The following is a 17643-nucleotide window of genomic DNA, read 5'->3' on the forward strand; positions in this document are numbered from 1 at the left end:
GCAGACGCGGCTCGGATCCTGCGTTGCTGTGGCTCTGGTGTAGGCTGGTGGCTACAGCTCCGATTAGACCCCTAGCCTGGGAACCTCCATATGCTGCGGGAGCGGCCCAAGAAAAATGGCAAAAAGACAAAAAAAAAAAAGATTAAATTAGATATTTTAAGGCACCTAGTGCCTGGCACAGGTTAACTTTAATTGTTATTATTGTTGCTGTTATTTAGAATTCATGTTTTTTGCATTATGAATGTGGTATTGTGTACGCATATTGTGGACGTTTAAGAAGTATATGTCAGTATATTACTATCACATTGATATTAATAATAGTCTGGTGAAATCATATATATAACAGGATGAGGTAACTGCAGTCTTCACATATATTCCACAGACTTTATTCATCAAGTCTGCATATTGGGTAAGGTAGTTTTCTCTGTTGTATTTGTGTTGCACTGAAGTAATATTAAAAAAAAAAAGCCAATCATTTTCCACAGTGCTAGAGATTTTGACATTTTTTTCGCAGTACAGTATAATAGTAATAAATTGTGAATTATTTTTAAATCTTCAAGAACATCCTGACTGATAAATAATGTTAATATTATATTTAGTGTTAATTAAATCTTACTGAATGCTATTTCTTTGAATATGGTAATTTTCATATGCCATACATGTAATTGTGTCTTAACCTGATTAGTGAAACTGAATGGCCTGTTTTTCACCATTCTAATTTTTAGAGTTACTATACTTGAAATTGATCAAAGACACTGAGAGAGCTATTTATTTTTCTCCTTAAAAACTGAGGATATGCAGGTGTTAAAAAAAAAAAAAATCAGGAATTCCCATCTTGACTCGGTGGAAACAAATCTGACTAGTAACCATGAGGATGTGGGTTTGTTCCCTGGCCTTGCTCAGTGGGTTAAGTATGTGGCATTGTTGTGAGCTCTGGTGTAGGTTGCAGACATGGCTTGGATCCTGCGTTGCTATGGCTGTGTGGCTGTGGTATAGGCCAGCCCCTGTAGCTCCAATTTGACCTCTAGTCTGGGAACGTTCATGTGTGGCAGGTTATGCGCAAAAAAAGAAAAAAATCTCAGCTGATATGGAGTGGTTTCCAGGATATGTTGTCAGGTGGAAAAAAAAAAAAAAGCAGCTTGCAAAAGAGTGTACAAAGTATACTTTTTTTTTTTTTTTTTCCCCATGGCTGCATGCAGGGTTTATGGAAGTTCCCATGCCAGGGATTGAATCCAAACTGAAGCTGCGACTTATGCCACAGCTGCAGCAACCTAGATCCTTTAACCCACTGGAGCCGGCTGGGGATCAAACCTGTGCTCCTGCAGCTACCCAAGGTGCTGCAGTCAGATTCTTAACCCACTGTGCAACAAGAGGAGCTTCCAAAATACACCATTTTGGGGGGTAAGAAGTCATTGTGGGAGTTTCCGTGGTGGTGCAGCAGAAGCGAATCCGACTAGGAACCATGAGATTGCCAGTTCGATCCCTGGCCTCACTCAGTGGGTCAAGGATCCGGCATTGCCATGAACTGTGGTGTAGGTTGCAGATGTGGCTCGGAGGATCTGGCATTGCTGTAACTCTGGCCTAGGCTGGCAGCTGCAGCTCTGATTAGACTCCTAGCCTGGGAACTTCCATTATGCTGCAGGTGCGGCCCTAAAAGGACAAAAGACAAAAAAAAAAAAAAAGATTTCCCTTCTACTAGGCCTAAAGGCCAATGAGAGGCAGTCATTTCTCAGATTTGGATTACTTTTTCTTCACTTGTTTGTTTCCTTTTTTGCCTTTGAATTCCCTTCCTCTACTCTCTCTCTTCTCCCTCTTTTTCCTTTTCCCCCTCGTATCATTTTATTTTTATTCCAGTAAACTTGGATCAGTTAGGGAAAATGTATTTCCAGATAGGATGAGGCAGAAGGAGAAGAATCCCCAATATAGGCTGTCTCCGATCTACAAAATGCTGTATTCAAAAGATGCTTTCAGTATCTTGTATTCTGCCTGAGCCATGTGCTGTAGTGGTTACAACTGAAGGAGTTATGGTCCCTCTCATAATGAGCTTGCAAATTACTAGAGACGATAGATCAGATAGGTATGATGGCTACATGAAATTATCTTTCCATATTGGCACCCAGATCAAGTTTTATAAATTCATAAGGAAAGTCTAAGTGATCCTTTTAAAAAAAGAAGCGTATCTTTTCCAAATGTTGGAAATAATGGTTTATCTTAATTACCATAGTTTGAGAAATAATTATTCTGAATATACTACTTATTATTCCTTATATTTTTACAGCCGAGGAAAATAGAATTTTACCAGTATCCTCAAGTGCATATAAAACATTAATAAGGAACACTGTTAAGACTTAACCTTATTTTGATGGTTGTTTTTATCTATTCTGAAGCTCCAGTTGGTTGTAGATAATAGCAGATAAAATGGTCTGATGTTAGAACTTGGAAATAAGAATTTTATTTGAGTAAACAGAATCCAACCTAATGAGTCAGAAATATCAATATTATTAAATATGATTTCATTAAATTGCTTTGGAGGAGAGAAATATTATTTATTTTGAGTGATGAAGTAAAAAACTGTGTAACAGTTGAATCACAGTCCAGACATAGTGCACGTTTTCTGCTTCAGCTCTTATTTATATGAGAAGGTAGTCATTGTGGAGATGGCAAATTAAGGTAAGGACATAGTGGAGCTGAACAATACTTAAAACACCTTTTGGGTTTTATAGCTATTAACTCCCATACGTAAAACTTAATTCCCATATCTTCTCTTTTGCTGTAGCTACATACTTGATGGCTGTTTTTCCTGATTTTTTATTAAGGTCTAAGATAACAAAGCCACACTTGTTCATTCATCCTTTTCATTCTTTTTTTTTTTTTTTAAGCTTAGCAAATCATACACTCTTCAGTGGAGCTGAGAATTAATAAGGCTGCTCTGCACAGTGATTTGGAACTTTCCAATCCCAGGGAAAATTTGACCAAGGTCTAAAATTTATTTATTTTTATTCTATAGGAAGTCAGCTCTGAAATGAGTTTTCTTCTCATTCCATAATAGACTTAAGAATCTACACTTATCCTGAGATTACTTTTCCAGACCTTAGCAGGAGGATTCTAATAAGAGAACAATACTTAAAACACCTTTTGGGTTTTATAGCTATTAACTCCCATACGTAAAACTTAATTCCCATATCTTCTCTTTACCATATTTGAGCTTAGCTTATTTTCCCTGTTAATTAGAAGTAAAGTGGGTTTAAGCTGTTCAGTTTCATTTGACATGTGGGATCCTGATTTCACCACACACTTTTTCCTCAGGGACTGCACAGAACTGGGTCCACATGGAAGAAGATTTTCTCCTTTTGTATGGAGGACGTGTCAAGGTTAGAAAAATCATGCCCTTGGAGCATGTATTTTCTGTCACATGAAATGTACTTTGTTAAACATTTATTGGTCATCCGATAGGAAGATGAGTGAGATAGGATCTATCTTTGAAGGGCTCACAGTGTAGTGACCAAGATGCCAACAGAGGCCTGTTGCAGGTGTATAGAATGTAGGGGGCGCAGGGCACTGTGAGGGTTGTCTGAGGGCCAGAGGAAGGGTTCCCAGAGGCAGGGATGTTTGAGCTGGATGAGGAGCACAGGCTGCCCCTATGTTCCCAGATAATGCTGTCTTGCAAAAGGGTCTGAGTTGAACAGTATTTACTCCCATTCCCAGAAACTAAAAAAAAGAAAATTACAAAATACCTAATTACAGATGACATGTTCTTAATTCATCATAGTTATTCTTTAATTATTGATTTATTTCATTTTCATCACATATGAACATTACAGTCAACTCACTGAAGTCTAGTCAGTGTCCAACAAACCTTAAAAGTTTCACATCTTTCAGTATGACCATTGATCTTCATCTTGTGTTAATTTTATTTACAAAATACCTGCTCTTCACTGTTAACAGCTTAATGTTAATTTAACTTTCATTTTTTTGTTTCTACTTTTAAAAAATAAAATGGTCAGAATGCAGTGAAAGATGTAAATCATTATACACAGCTGCATAGTGTACAAAACAGCCCAACTTCTGAACCTGAACCATTGTATTTCCACGTGCTCATTTGAAGGGCAGGGTGTCAGCAGTTGTTCTTGAAGATTTTTTTTCTTTCTTTTTTTTTTGGCTAGGCATGTGCAACATGTAATTGTAATTCTGTTTTCATATGCTGCATTTTAAATTGAACTGTGACAACCTAGTTAAGTGAAATATCGTCATCCACTAGGTTCTTCATATGGATGGAGAAGCAGAGTCATACAGAGAATACACACTCAAAGGAATAATAAAATGCATTTTGGTCTCCAACTTTATGGAGATATAATTCCTTAATTATATTTTTCTTGAGCTAATATTAAATTTTTACCACTTTGCCTTTCTCAACAGATGCCAGAGAAAGATGGGGGAGGTGAAGCAGATATGAGCAAAGCAGTCAAGGTAAGCTGTCCTGGGATTAATTCTCACCCATAGTAGTGATGCATCCAGGAAAGAGGATTGCCTGGGCCAAGCTAGAGCGCAAATTCTAGGTATACAATCTTGACATAGTATTGCCAAGCTCATTCCCTGGTAGAGCTTTTTTTCCCCTATAGAGATTTTTCTGTTGCCTACTCTTGGCTTGCGCTCAGCCAGTCCATTACTTAACAGTTGGGCCCACAAATAGTTCAATGTCTTCTACAGAGATACCTGCTGTCATGCAGAATGGCTGTGGTTTGATTGAGGCTTTTACAGGGTGCTGTGTGTGGATCCTTATACTATTTATACTCTTAACTACATACCATGTATATGTACAATGTATACACGTATGCTATATGTGTACATATGTATATTTTATATGCAGTGTATATCGTTATATATGTTCATGGTTATGCCAGACAGAAGAATTATTTTTCTTCTATAAGCAAGGATCCTCAATTCCTTGAGACTGTTATTAAATATTTACTTCAGGAGTTCCTGTTGTGACACAGCAGAAATGAATCCGACTAGGAACCATGAGGTTGCGGGTTCAGTCCCTGGCCTCAGTCAGTGGGTTAAGGATTTGGTGTTGCTGTGAGCTGTGGTGTAGGTCGCAGACATGGCTCGGATCTGCTGTTGCTGTGGCTCTGGCATAGGCCGGCAGCTATAGCTCTGATTAGGTCCCTAGCCTGGGAACCTCCATGTGCTGCAAGTGCGGCCCTAAAAAGACAAAAGACAAAAAAACAAAACAACACAAAACAAAAATTTCAAAAGGGTGTAAACATGTGCATTTCATAAATGAAGTCTTCAGTGCCCTATGAAATAGTTTCCCCACAGACTTAGAAAAGTGTCTCTTTGATGACCAACCTCCAGCAGGCAGCCTTCTGGCAGAGATTTAAAAATGTGTATTTGAGTCCTTCGTGGCTCAGTGGGTGAAGAACTTGACTAGTATCCATGAGGATGTGGGTTCAATCCCTGGCCTTACTCAGTGGGTTAAGGATCTGGCATTGCTGGGATCTGTGGTGTAGTTTGCAGATGTGGCTCGGCTTCTGTCTTGCCGTGGCTGGCAGCTGCTGCTCCAATTCGACTCCCAGCCTGGGAACTTCCATATGCCGCAGGTGCGGCCCTGAAAAGAAAAAAAAACTCCAAAGAAAACCCCACCACCAAAAAAACCCCAAAACACCTCTCTTGTATTCAGGTTGTATTGTAATTATTTGTTTTCTCTTTAACCGTGAGCGCCATGAAGGTCATAATTGTGTCTTATTTTTACATCTTGGTATCTGACAGTAAGTGTTCACTGATACCATCAGACCCAATGGTCTCTCGACCAGTAGCATCCTTTACCAAGTGTATAATGTGGGACATTGCAGACCCACATACTGGAATCCCAGTGGTCAGTAGAGTCATGGGCGGGGTACCATGGGTTTTGTAGAGGTGAGCAAGGAGGAAAGATCAGAATTAACGATTTATAGATGTGTTAAGGAGCTGGTTGGACTTAAAACCTGATTCTAGGAGTTGAGAAACCAGTTGATTTTGTTACAGGGCAGGTTGAAATCCAAAAATGTGCTTGAAAGGGAAAAATGAGGTAGCAATCAATCACTGCTTACTTTCTCATTGTACTTCGCCATGTGCCCCATTCGTGGAAGACAGGGAACGTTAACAGGCATTACTGCCCTGTTCATTAAGGACTTCGTAAGCACAGCAGCCAAAGCCGTGCAAGTGCAAGCAACCATAGGGCTGCCAGGAGTATCACTTTTTTTTAATTTAATTTTTATTTTATATTATAGTTGATTTACAATGTTAATTTTAGGTGTACAGCAAAGTGATTCAGTCATATGTATACATACATCCATTCTTTTTCAGATTTCCTTTCCCATATGTTTTTTAGGTTGTTTTTTGTTTTTGTTTTTGTTTTTACAGAATATTGAGTAGAGTTCCTTGTGTTGTATGGTAGATCCTTGTTGATTATCTGTTTTATGTATGGTAGTGTGTATGTGTTAATCCCAGACTTCTAATTTATCCCTCCCCTTCCACCTTTCCCCTTTGGTGATCACAGGTTTGTTTTCTAGGTCTGTGCATCTGTTTCTGTTTTAAAAATAAGATCAATTGTATCATTTTTCTTTTAGATTCCACATAAAAGTGGTATCATATGATACTTGTCTTTTTCTGTCTGACATCACTTAATATGATCTCTAGGTCCAACCATGTTGCTGTAAATGGCATTATTTCATTTTTTTTCTGGCTCAGTGATATTCCATGTATACATGTACCACATCTTCTTTATCCTTTCCTCTGTGATGGACATTTAGGTTGCTTCCATTATCTTGGCTATTGTAAATAGTGCTGCAATGATTGGGGTGCATACATCTTCTCCAACTGTGGGTTTTTTTCATATGTACACCCAGGAGTGGGATTGTTGGAGCATATTGTAGTTCTGTTTTCAGTTTTTTAAGGAACCTCTGTACTGTTTTCCATAGTGGTTATACCAATTTACAGTCTTCCAACAGTGTGCGAGGGTTCCCTTTTCTCTACTCCCTCTCCAGCATTTATTGTTTGTAGACTTTTTGATGACGGCCATTGAGACCTGCGTGAGTGGCACCTCATAGCTTTGATTTGCATTTGTCTAATAATTATTGATTTTGAATATCTTTTCCTGTACTTTTTGGCCCTCTGTATGGCTTTGGAGAAAGGTGTTTTTAAATCTTCTGCCCCCCTTTTTTTGATAGGCAAGAAAGAAGTAGATTTATTAATAGAGGACGCTTGTGAGGGATACAAGCAGGCAGGCAAGAGGGTTCTTCCTAGAGAACTAAGTGGAAAAGCAGGTTTTTTTAGGGATATACACACTCCATAGACAGAGTGCGTGTCACCTCAAAAGGCTAGAGGCCCCAGAATGTGAGGTGGTTAGTTTTTACGGACTGGATAAATTCAGAGGCTGACAAATGGGTGGATTGTTCCAACTGTTGAGGGAAACGGGCGGGGATTTCCAGGAATTGGGTCACTGCCCACTTTCTGGCCTTGTGTGGCTGGCATTGGAACTGTCCTGGCGCCTGTGGGTGTGTCGTTTAGCAGGTGTGTTACAGTGAGCATATAATGAAGCTCGTTCCCCTGGAAGTCAGATCTTCTGCTGTCTTGGGCCTATTATGTTCTAACCAGTTTTTGTGTATCTTTAGGGGTTATGTCGTTCTTTTAAAGTTGTGCCCTACCCCCTTCCCTCATGTCACAGTGCTGTAAGCATAGCTTAGGCCTCTTCCTTTTTAAAATAATTTTTTATTATAGTTGATTTACATTGTTGTGCCAATTTCTGCTTACAGCAAAGTGACTCAGTCATACATATATATATATATATATACACATTCTTTTTCTTGTATCATCCCCTGTCATGTTCTGTCCCAAGAGATTGGACACAGTTCCCTGTGCTATACAGTAGGACCTCATTGCCCATACATTCTCAGCGCAGTAGTTTGCATCTCCTAGTCCCAAACTCCCAGTCCATCCAACTCCCTCCTCCCTATGCCTTGGCAACGACAAGGGGTTGTTTGCCAGGCCCTGGGCAGTGGTGAGGACCCTCAGGGAGGTGGGGGTGGGCTCCAGAGTCTTTAGCAGTGGCAACAGGTGGGGCGCGTGCATTCCCAGCAAGGTGAGGGCAACAGGTGGTGCTCGGTTGCAGGGCCCTCCTGGGCAGCAAGCCCTGGGGTGACTGGTCTACAGGTAGTGCCTGTTCATGGGACCTTTAGTGGTGGTGGGACATGCCCACCTCAGGAGTCTGAAATAGCTGCAGGTGCACTGCTGCTTGAGAACCCATGAATGCCCAGAGATGTTCCTCTGGCGGTCCTTTTCCTCTCACCCTCCTCAACAGTGGCGCCTCGATTCTCCTGCAGGCCCAGGCCTCCTCCGGCAGTTGTTCAGCTGTGATGTACCACTCTGCAGCCCAGGGCACACTGCTCCCCAGCGCCATCGGGCTCTCTCCACACAGCCAGCCCTAGTCCTCTCCCTGGAACTGACCTCCAAAGCCCGAGTTGCAGTGCCCAGTTCCTGCCCAAGTGTCTCAGGCTGTAGTGTCTCAGGTGGTGGTACCGATGGTCTGTGCGGCTCTCTCTCTGCTTTGCCCTCCTCAGTTCCGCTGCTGTGCTTTTCTCCCAGGCTTTGAGGCTTCCCTTCCCTCCAGGCTGATCTAGTCAGTTAGGTGACCTCCCAGGGTACAGATTCCTTTCCTCTTTCATAGCTTCCTCTCAGGAGTGCTGCTTCCATCCTGATTCCTTTTTTTCCCTTCCCCTCCCATCCCCTCCCCCTTCCCCTATCCCCCTCCCCTTCCCTTCCTCTTCTGCAAACAGTAACAATTATACTTCTTCCTTCTCGATTTGGATTCCCTTTTTCTTCTTCTTCTCCTCTAATTTCTGTGGCTAGCACTTCCAAAACTATATTGAATAAAAGTGGCCAGAGTGGACATCCTTGTTTTGTTGCTCATCTTAGAGGAAATGCTTTCAGCTTTTCACTGATGAGAATATTGTTAGCTGTGGGTTGTCATATATGGCCATTATTATGTTGAGGTACGTTTCTTCTTTGCCCACTCTCTGGAGCGTCTTTATCATAAATAGGTGTTGGATTTTTGTCAAAAGCTTTTTCTGCATCTGTTGAGGGGATCATATTGCTTTTCTTCTTCAGTTTGTTAACGTGGTGTATCACACTGATTGATTTTTGGATATTGAAAAATCCTTGTATCTCTGCGATAAATCCCACTTAATCATGGTGTACAATCCCTTTAATGCATTGCTGGATTTGACTTGCTAGTATTTTGTTAAGGATTTTTGCATCTATGTTGATCAATGTTATTGGCCTGTAATTTTCTTTTTTGTGTGTGGTGTCTTTGTCTGGTTTTGGTGTCAGGGTGATGGTGGCCTCATAGAATGAGGTCGGGAGTATTATTTCCTCTGCAATTTTTTGGAAGAGTTTCAGTAAAATAGGTGTTAACTCTTCTCTGAATGTTGGACAGAATTCGCCTGTGAAGCGGTCAGGTCCTGGACTTTTGTATTTTGGAAGCTTTTTCATGAGTTTAAGTTTCAATACTTGTGACTTGTCTACTTATATTTTTTTATTTCTTCCTGGTTCAGTCTTGTAAGGTGGTATGTTTGTATGAATCTGTCCATTTCGTCTAGGTTGTCCATTTTATTGTCATATAGTTTGTCATCCCTTGTATTTCTGTCGTGTTAGTTGTAACATCTCTAATTTTATTGATTTGAGTCCTTTCCCTTTTTTCTATAATTTTTCTAATTGAAGTGTAGTTGACTTACAGTGTAATTTCTGCTATACAGCAAAGTGATTCTCATACACACACACACACACACATACACTTTTAAAAAATCTTTTTTATAGTTTATTGTAGGCTATTGTATATAGTTTTCTTTGGTATACAGTAAGATCTTGTTTAGCCCCTCCATGTGTAATAGCTTACTTGTGCTAACCCCAACCTCCCATTCCATCCCTTTTCCAACCTCCTCCCCCTTGGCAACCACAAGTCTGTTCTTATTCTTGAGTCTGTTTCTGTTTTGTGGATAGGTTCATCTGCATCTTATTTTAAATTCGACATATAGGTGATATCATATGGTATTTGTCTTTCTCTGTCTGACTTATTTCACTTAGTATGAGAATTTCTAGTTGTATCCATGTCACTGTGAATGGTATTATTTCATTCTTTTTTATGGCTGAGTAGTATTCCACAGCATATATGTACTACATCTTCTTAATCCATTCATCTGTCAGTGGACACATAGGTTGTTCCCTTGTCTTGGCTATTGTGAATAGTATTGCTATGAACTTATGGGTGCATGTATCTTTTTGAATTGTACTTTTGTGTGGATATAGGACTAGGAATGGGATTGCTAGATCTTAAGGTGATTATCCTTAGTTTTCTGAGGAACCTCCATACTGTTTTCCAAGTGACTGTAACACCTTACATTCCCACCAACAGTGTAGCAAGTTCCCTTTTTTCCACATCAACTTCAGCGTTTGTTACTGTAGACTTTTAATGATGGCCATTCTGACCTGTACGAGGTAGTACCTCATTGTAACTTCCATTTCCATTTCTATAGTAATTAGTGATGTTGAGCATTTTTTCATGTGCTTATTGGCCATTTATAATTATTCTTTGGAGAAATGTCTGTTTAGGTCTTCTGCCCATTTTTTTGAGTGGGTTATTTGTTTTTTTGTTGCTGAGTTGTATGAGCTGTTTGTGTATTTTGGAGATGAAGCCCTTGTCAGTCAGATCATTTGCAACTGCTTTATCTCATTCCATAGTTGTCTTTTTGTTTTGTTTGTTTAATGGTTTCCTTTGCTGTGCAAAATCTTGTAAGTTTGATTAGGCCCCATTGGTTTATTTTTGTTTTTATTTCTGTTGCCTTGGAAGACTGACCTAAGAAAACATTTGTACAGTTGATTTCAGAGAATGTTTTGCTTATGTTTTCGTGAAGTTTTATGGTGTTATATCTTTCATTTAAGTCTTTAAGGTATTTCGAGCTTACTTTTGTGCATGGTGTGAGGGTGTGTTGTAGTTTCATTGATTTACATGCAGCTGTCCAGTGTTCCCAGCACCACTTGCTAAAGAGACTCTGTCCATTTTACCTTCTTGCCTCCTTTGTTGAAGATTAATTGATTGTAGGTATGTGAGTTTATTTCTGGGCTCTCTCTTCTGTTCCATTGATCCATATGTCTGTTTTTGTACCAGTACCACACTGTCTTGATTACTATAGCTTTGTAGTATTGTCAGAAGGCTGGGATGCCTTCTGCTTTGTTCTTTTTCTTCGGGATTACTTTGGCAATTCTGGGTCTTGATGGTTCCCTATAAATTTTATTTGTTCTACTCTGAAAAATGTCACGAGTAATTTGAGAGGGATTGCATTAAATCTGTAGATTGCTTTGGGAAGTATAGTGATTTTTTTTTTTTTAAGGCCACACCCAAGGCATATAGAGGTTCCCAGGCTAGGTTTCTAATCAGAGCTATAGCTGCCAGCCACAGCCAGGCCAGATCTGAACCATGTCTGTGACCTATACCACAGCTCATGGCAATACTGGATCCTTAACCCACTGAGCTAGGTCAGGGATCAAACTCACAACCTCACGGTTCCTAGTTGGACTTCTTTCTGCTGTGCCATCATGGGAACTCCAGTGTGGCCATTTTGACAATAGTCTTCTAATCCAAGGGCATGGGATATTTTTCCATTTGTTTAAAGCATCTTCAGTTTTCTTTATTCATGTTTTATAGTTCTCAGTGTATAAGTTTTTCACCTCTTTGGCCAGGTTTATTCCCTAAGTATTTTATTTTCGGGGGTACAATTTTAATGGATGCTTTTTTTTTTTTTTACATTCCTTTTCTGATATTTCATTGTTAATGTAAAGAAACTCAACCAATTTCTGAATGTTAACTTTGTATCCTGTTACTTTGCTAAAACTGCTTATCAGATGGAGTAGGTTTTTTGTGTAGAAAATCAAACATAGGATTTTCTGTTTTTAGTATCATGTCATCTGCATATAGTGACACTTTTACGTCTTCCCTTTCAGTTTGGATACCTTTTCCTCTTTTTCTTGTCTGAGTGCTATGGTTAGGACTTTCAATACTGTGTTAAATAAAAGAGGTAAGCGTGGGCATCTTCATCTTGTTCCATATTTTAGCAGGAAGGCTTTCAGATTTTCACCTTTGAGTATTATATTGGCTGTGAGTTTGTAATGGATAGCGTTTATTATGTTGAGATATGTTCCTTCTCTACCCACTTTAGTAATAGTTTTTATCATGAATATATATTGAACTTTGTCAAATGCTTTTTCTACATCTGCTGAGATGATCTATGGTTTTTGGTCTTTCATTTATGTGGTATATCATGTTGACTGACTTGCCTGTGTTGAACCATCCTTGTGAACTTGAGATGAGTCCCACTTGGTTGTGGTGTATAGTCTTTTTATGTGTTGTTAGATTTCATTTGCTAATATGTTGTTGAGGATTTACACATTTGTATTCATTGAAGATACTGGCCTGTAAATCTTTTTTTGGTGATGTCTTTGTCCGGTTTTGGTATCAGGATGATAGTAGCTTCAGAGAATGTCCTTGGGAGTGTTCCCTCTTCTTAGTTTTTTGGGAAAGTTTGGGAAGGACTGGTGTAAGTTCTTTGAATGTTTTATAAAATAGTCTTGTGAAGCCATCTGATCCTGAACTTCTCTTTGTAGGGAGTTTTTAAATTACAGATTGAGTTTCACCTCTAGTGATTCATCTATTCAAGTTACCTGTTTCTCCTTGATTCAGTTTTGGTGGGCTGTATGTTTCTAGAAACTTGTCCATTTCTTGTAGGTTGTTGAATTTGTTGGCATATAATTGTTCATGGTATTCCCTTATGGTTTTTTGCATTTCTGTGGAGTTGTGTCCATTGTCATTTCTTATTTTGTTAATTTGGGCATTCTCTTATCTTCTTGGTGAACCTAGCCAGAAATTTGTCAATCTTATTTGCCCCTTCAAAGAACCAACTCTTGACTTACTGATATTTTTCTATTTTTTAAGTCCATTTTTAAAAATTTCCTTTCTGATCTTTATTATTTCCTTTCTTAAGCTGACTTTAGGTTTTGTTTCTTATTTTTCTCATTCTTATAGGTTAGGTTGTTTATTTGAAATTATCTTCTTGTTGAAAAAGGCCTGTATTGCTATGAACTTCCCCTGAGAATTGCTTTTGCCACATCCCATAATTTGTTTTTGTTTGTTTGTTTGTTTGTTTGTTTTTGTCTTTTCTAGGGCCACACCTGCGGCGTATGGAGGTTCCCAGGCTAACCGGAGCTGCAGCTGCTGGCCTGTGCCACAGCCACAGCAACACATGATCCGAGCTGCATCTGCGACCTGCACCACAGCCCACGGCAACGCTGGATACTTAACTCACTGAGCAAGGCCAGGGATCAAACTCAAAACCTCATGGTTCCTAATTGGATTCTTTGTTTGTTTGCTTGTTTTGCCTTTGCTAGGGCTGTTCCCGCAGCATGTGGAGGTTCCCAGGCTAGGGGTCCAATCGGAGCTGTAGCCACTGGTCTACACCACAGCCACAGTAACGCAGGATCCGAGCGGCAACGCCAGATCCTTAACCCACTGAGCAAGGCCAGGGATCGAACCCACAACCTCATGGTTCCTAGTCAGATTCGTTAGCCACTGAGCCACTATGGGAACTCCGTATCCCATAGATTTTATATGCTTGTGTTTTCATTGTTGTTTGTCTCAGAGTATTTTTAAAATTTCCTTTTTGATTTCATCATGGACCCATTGGTTTTTTTGTAGCATATCATTTAGTCTCCATGTAGTAATTTTTTTTTTTATCCTTTTCCTGTGGTTGATTTCTAGTTTAATGCATTGCGCTTAGAAAAGATGGTTGGGATATTTTTTATACTCTTAAATTTGTCCAGACTTGTTTTATGCCCTAATATGTGGTCAATCCTAGAGAATTTCCTAGTGCACTTGAAAAGAATGAGTATTCAGGTTTTTTTGGATATATTATCCTAAATATAAAATTAAGTCTAATTGTTCTATTGATCATTTAGGGTCTTTGTTGCCTTACTGCTTTTCCATCTAGAAGATCAGTACAGTGAAATGAGTGGGATGTTAAAATCCCCTCATATTATTGTGTTTCCATCAGTTTCTCCCTTTATGTCTAGTAGTATTTATTTGGGTGCTCATATATTAGGACGTGTATGTTGATGAATGTAAAGGCCTCTTCTTGTGTTAACACTTTAATCATTAAATAGTGTCCTTCTTTATCTTTCTTTATGGCCTTTGTTTTGAAGTCTGTTTTGTCTAATATGAGTATTGTGGCCCCTGCTTTCTTGTCATTTCCATTTGCATGAAATATTTTTCCATCCTCTCACAATGTGTGTCTTTCCTCTAAAGTGGGTCTCTTGTAGGCAGCATATTGTAGGCTGTTGCTCTTTTGTCCAGTCTGCTACTCTGCATCTTTAATTTGAAGCATTTAATCGATTGACATTTAAGGCAATTATTCATAGATAAGTGTTTATTGCCATTTTCAACCTTGTTTTCCCATTGATTTTAAATTTCTTCTTCATCCATTTCTCTTTCTGTTTCTGTTTTTATTTTTGAGGTTTGATGGTATTCTTTTGTATTATCCTTATATTCTCTTCTATTTGGTTTTTGTGAATCTATCATATTTTTGACTTCTGGTTGCTCTGTTTTTCAGAAGTGTTAACACCTTCCTACTTGCCTCAGACTGGTAGTCATATATTTCATACACATACAAGGGAAAACAAATCTACATTTTTTTTCCTCTCCTCCTCCACATTTTTTGATTTTTTTTTCTGTCCTCTTTTACATTTTCATGTTTATCCTTTGGCTGTTCATGATGGTTATCATCTCTTTCACAGAAATTTGTTTATTTATTTATTTATAGTCTCTCTACTGGCTTAAGCAATACACATTCCGGGTGTGATTTTCTCTTTCCTATAGATTATTACTTTTCTATTTAGAGTATTCTGGTCTCTATGTGAGTCTGTTTCTGTTCTCTAGGTAGGTTCATGTGTGCCATAATTTAGATTCCACATATAAGTGATATCATTATCTATCTGTATGTGTATTTGTCTTTCTCTTTCTGACTTCACTTAGTATGAGAATCTCTAGTTGCATCCATGTTGCTGCCAATGGCATTATTTCGTTTTTTTCCATGGCTGAGTAGTATTCCAATGTGTATATTCACCATATCTTCTTAATCCATTCATCTGTTGATGGACATTTAGGTTGTTTCCCTGTCTCCGCTGTTGTGAATAGTGCTGCAGTGAACATAGGGGAGCATGTATCTTTTTGAATCATCATTTTGTCCAGATATTTATCCAGGAGTGGAATTGCTAAATCATAGGGTATTTCTATGTTCAGTTTTCTGAGGAACCTCCATACTGCTTTCCATAGTGGTTGTACCAGTTAACACCCCAACCAACAGTGTAGGAGTGTTCCCCTTTTTCTACACCTTTCCAGCATTTGTTATTTGTAGACTGATTAATGATTGCTGTTCTTACTGGTGTGTGCTGGTACCTCATTTTAATTTTGATTTGCATTTCTCTAATAATTAGTGATGTTGAGTAAGTCTTCATGTCTACTGGCCATCTGTAGGTCTTCTGCTCATTTTTCAATTGGGTTGTTTCGGGGGGGTGCTTTTTAGGGCTGCACTTGGAGCATATGGAGGTTCCCAGCCTAGGGGTCCAATTGGAGCTCTAGCCAGCAGCCTGTGCCACAGCCACAGCAACATAGGATCTGAGCCATGTCTGTGACCTACACCACAGCTTATGGCAACACTGGATCCTTAACCTACTAAACAAGGCCAGGAATCAGTCCTGTATCCTCATGGATACTAGTCAGATTCATTAACCACTGAGCAACAATAGGAGCTCCAGTTGTTTGGTTTTATATTGTTGACTTCTGTGTGTTACCTGTATATCTGGGCAATTAAGCCGTTATTGATTGCATCATCTGCAACTATTTTCTCCCTTTCCTTAGGTCATCTTTTTTTTTTTGGACATTTCATTTGCTATGCAAAAGCTTTTGAGTTTAATTTGATCCCATTTGTTTAGTTTTGTTTTCATTTCTATTGCCTGCATTTCTGTCGATAGCCTTTCCTAGTTCGTATGGTGCTTTTATTACCTACTTTTTGGAATCAGCATGTTTTAGACTGAATAGGTCTGTATCACTGTTCTTTCAGGGATATTTTCTTGGTCTTTTGACTGGAAGTGGTTCCTCTGCTTCTTTGTTATACTTATATGTCTCTTATTCTTTAGGTATAGGAGAAACAGTTATGTACTGTGGTCTTGGAGGGCTATTCATATGTTGGAGCATCCCTCTGTTGCTTCTGTGGCTTTAATATTTTTGGTGTGAGGGCTGTTTTTCACATGGATGTCTGATGCCCCTTTCCTCATGGTGTGCTTGCCATTATCCTCTTGATAGTGGCTGTGCAGATGCATTGGCTGGTGCCTGGTCATGGGATTTTTGGTGGTGGTGGTGGCTGACTTGCACCCCCAGAGTATGGGATTGGAATATAGGTGGGTCATTACTGCTCCTGAAAACTGATATGCCGGGGTGGCAGCTCACAGCTGATTGCTCATGACTGCTCCTGGAACCCAGAAGATGGGGCCAGTGGCTTACCACTCCTGGTACCTAGGACAGGGGGGCAGCTGCAGCTCACAGTTACTCCTGGAGCTCGAGTAGGTGGTTTTCTGCTGCCTGAGAGCATGTGCAAGGAACAAGGCTGTAATTGTGGGCCCCACTCTTCCCGTTGTGCATCCCAGACAGTGGCTCTTGGTTTTTAAGGCCACCCAGGCTATTTCTGTTTACACCCTCAGGTGTGGTCTCTGTCTGTTCAGGCTGTTTCTGTACTGGCAACTCCAGTCATCTCCCTGGGTCTGATCTCCAAGGCCTGAGCTTCAGTCCCCTTCCTGCACGCTCACCAGTGGACTTGCATATCAGGCTGTAGAGTGTAGGGTGGTGGTTCTGATCATCTGTGCAAGTCTGTCTCTACTTTGCATACTGTAAACCAGCAGTTCTGCTCTCCTCTGAGGCTCTGATGTTCTCTGTCTGTTCTGGCTGATCTCTGCACCAGTGAGGAGACTTCCCAGGGTGCAGGAACTTTTCTTCTTTCATGGCTCTCTCCCAGGGGTGCAGGTCCTCACACAATTCTTTGCTCATCTTTTTTTTTTTTTTGTCCTACCCAGTTTTGTGAAGATTTTCCTGCTCTATCAGAATCCTGAGGCCGTTTAGCAGCATTCAGCAAAGTTTCTTTGTGAATCCTTCCACATGTTAGATGTATTTTTGACATTTGTTGGGGGAGGTGAGCTGTACATGCTACTACTCTACCATCTTGATTGTCTCCCTCCCTTTTTTCCTTGATGATTCTGGCTGAAGGTTTAATTTTATTTCTCTTTTCAAGGACCAACTTTTAGTTTCATTGGACTTTTTAAATGTTTTCTTTGCCTCTATTTCATTTACTTCTGCTCTAATCTTTATGATTTCTTTCCTTCTAATGACTGAGTTTTGTTTGTTCTTTCTCTAGTTGCTTAATTGTGAAGGTATGATGTTTGAGATTTTTCTTGTTTCCTGAGGTAATATTATATTTCTATAAACTTCCTCTCAGAACTGCTTTTGCTGCATCC

The 17643-nt window shown here is 39.7% G+C and overlaps 1 protein-coding gene across 14 annotated transcripts in view; it reads left to right on the plus strand.

Annotated features, from left to right (window-relative positions):
• The window catches only part of RCBTB2 (RCC1 and BTB domain containing protein 2), a 76504-nt gene that overhangs the window by 24425 nt on the left and 34436 nt on the right, over positions 1-17643 (plus strand). For 10 of the 14 annotated variants that reach the window (XR_007131388.1, XM_047755807.1, XM_047755797.1 and 7 more), the window contains 2 exons: positions 3307-3371; positions 4417-4467. Coding sequence is in view for 11 of the 14 variants with exons in the window: in XM_047755807.1 (XP_047611763.1) it covers positions 3330-3371; positions 4417-4467 (93 nt within the window). In the remaining 3 variants the exon portion in view is untranslated. Of the gene's footprint in view, positions 1-2879; positions 2978-3306; positions 3372-4416; positions 4468-17643 lie in introns of those variants that run through there. The other 4 variants (XM_047755806.1, XM_047755801.1, XM_047755802.1 and 1 more) reach the window with 2 other exon arrangements.

This window comes from Phacochoerus africanus, chromosome 13 (genome assembly GCF_016906955.1).
Source record: "Phacochoerus africanus isolate WHEZ1 chromosome 13, ROS_Pafr_v1, whole genome shotgun sequence".
Taxonomy (NCBI): Eukaryota; Metazoa; Chordata; class Mammalia; order Artiodactyla; family Suidae; genus Phacochoerus; species Phacochoerus africanus.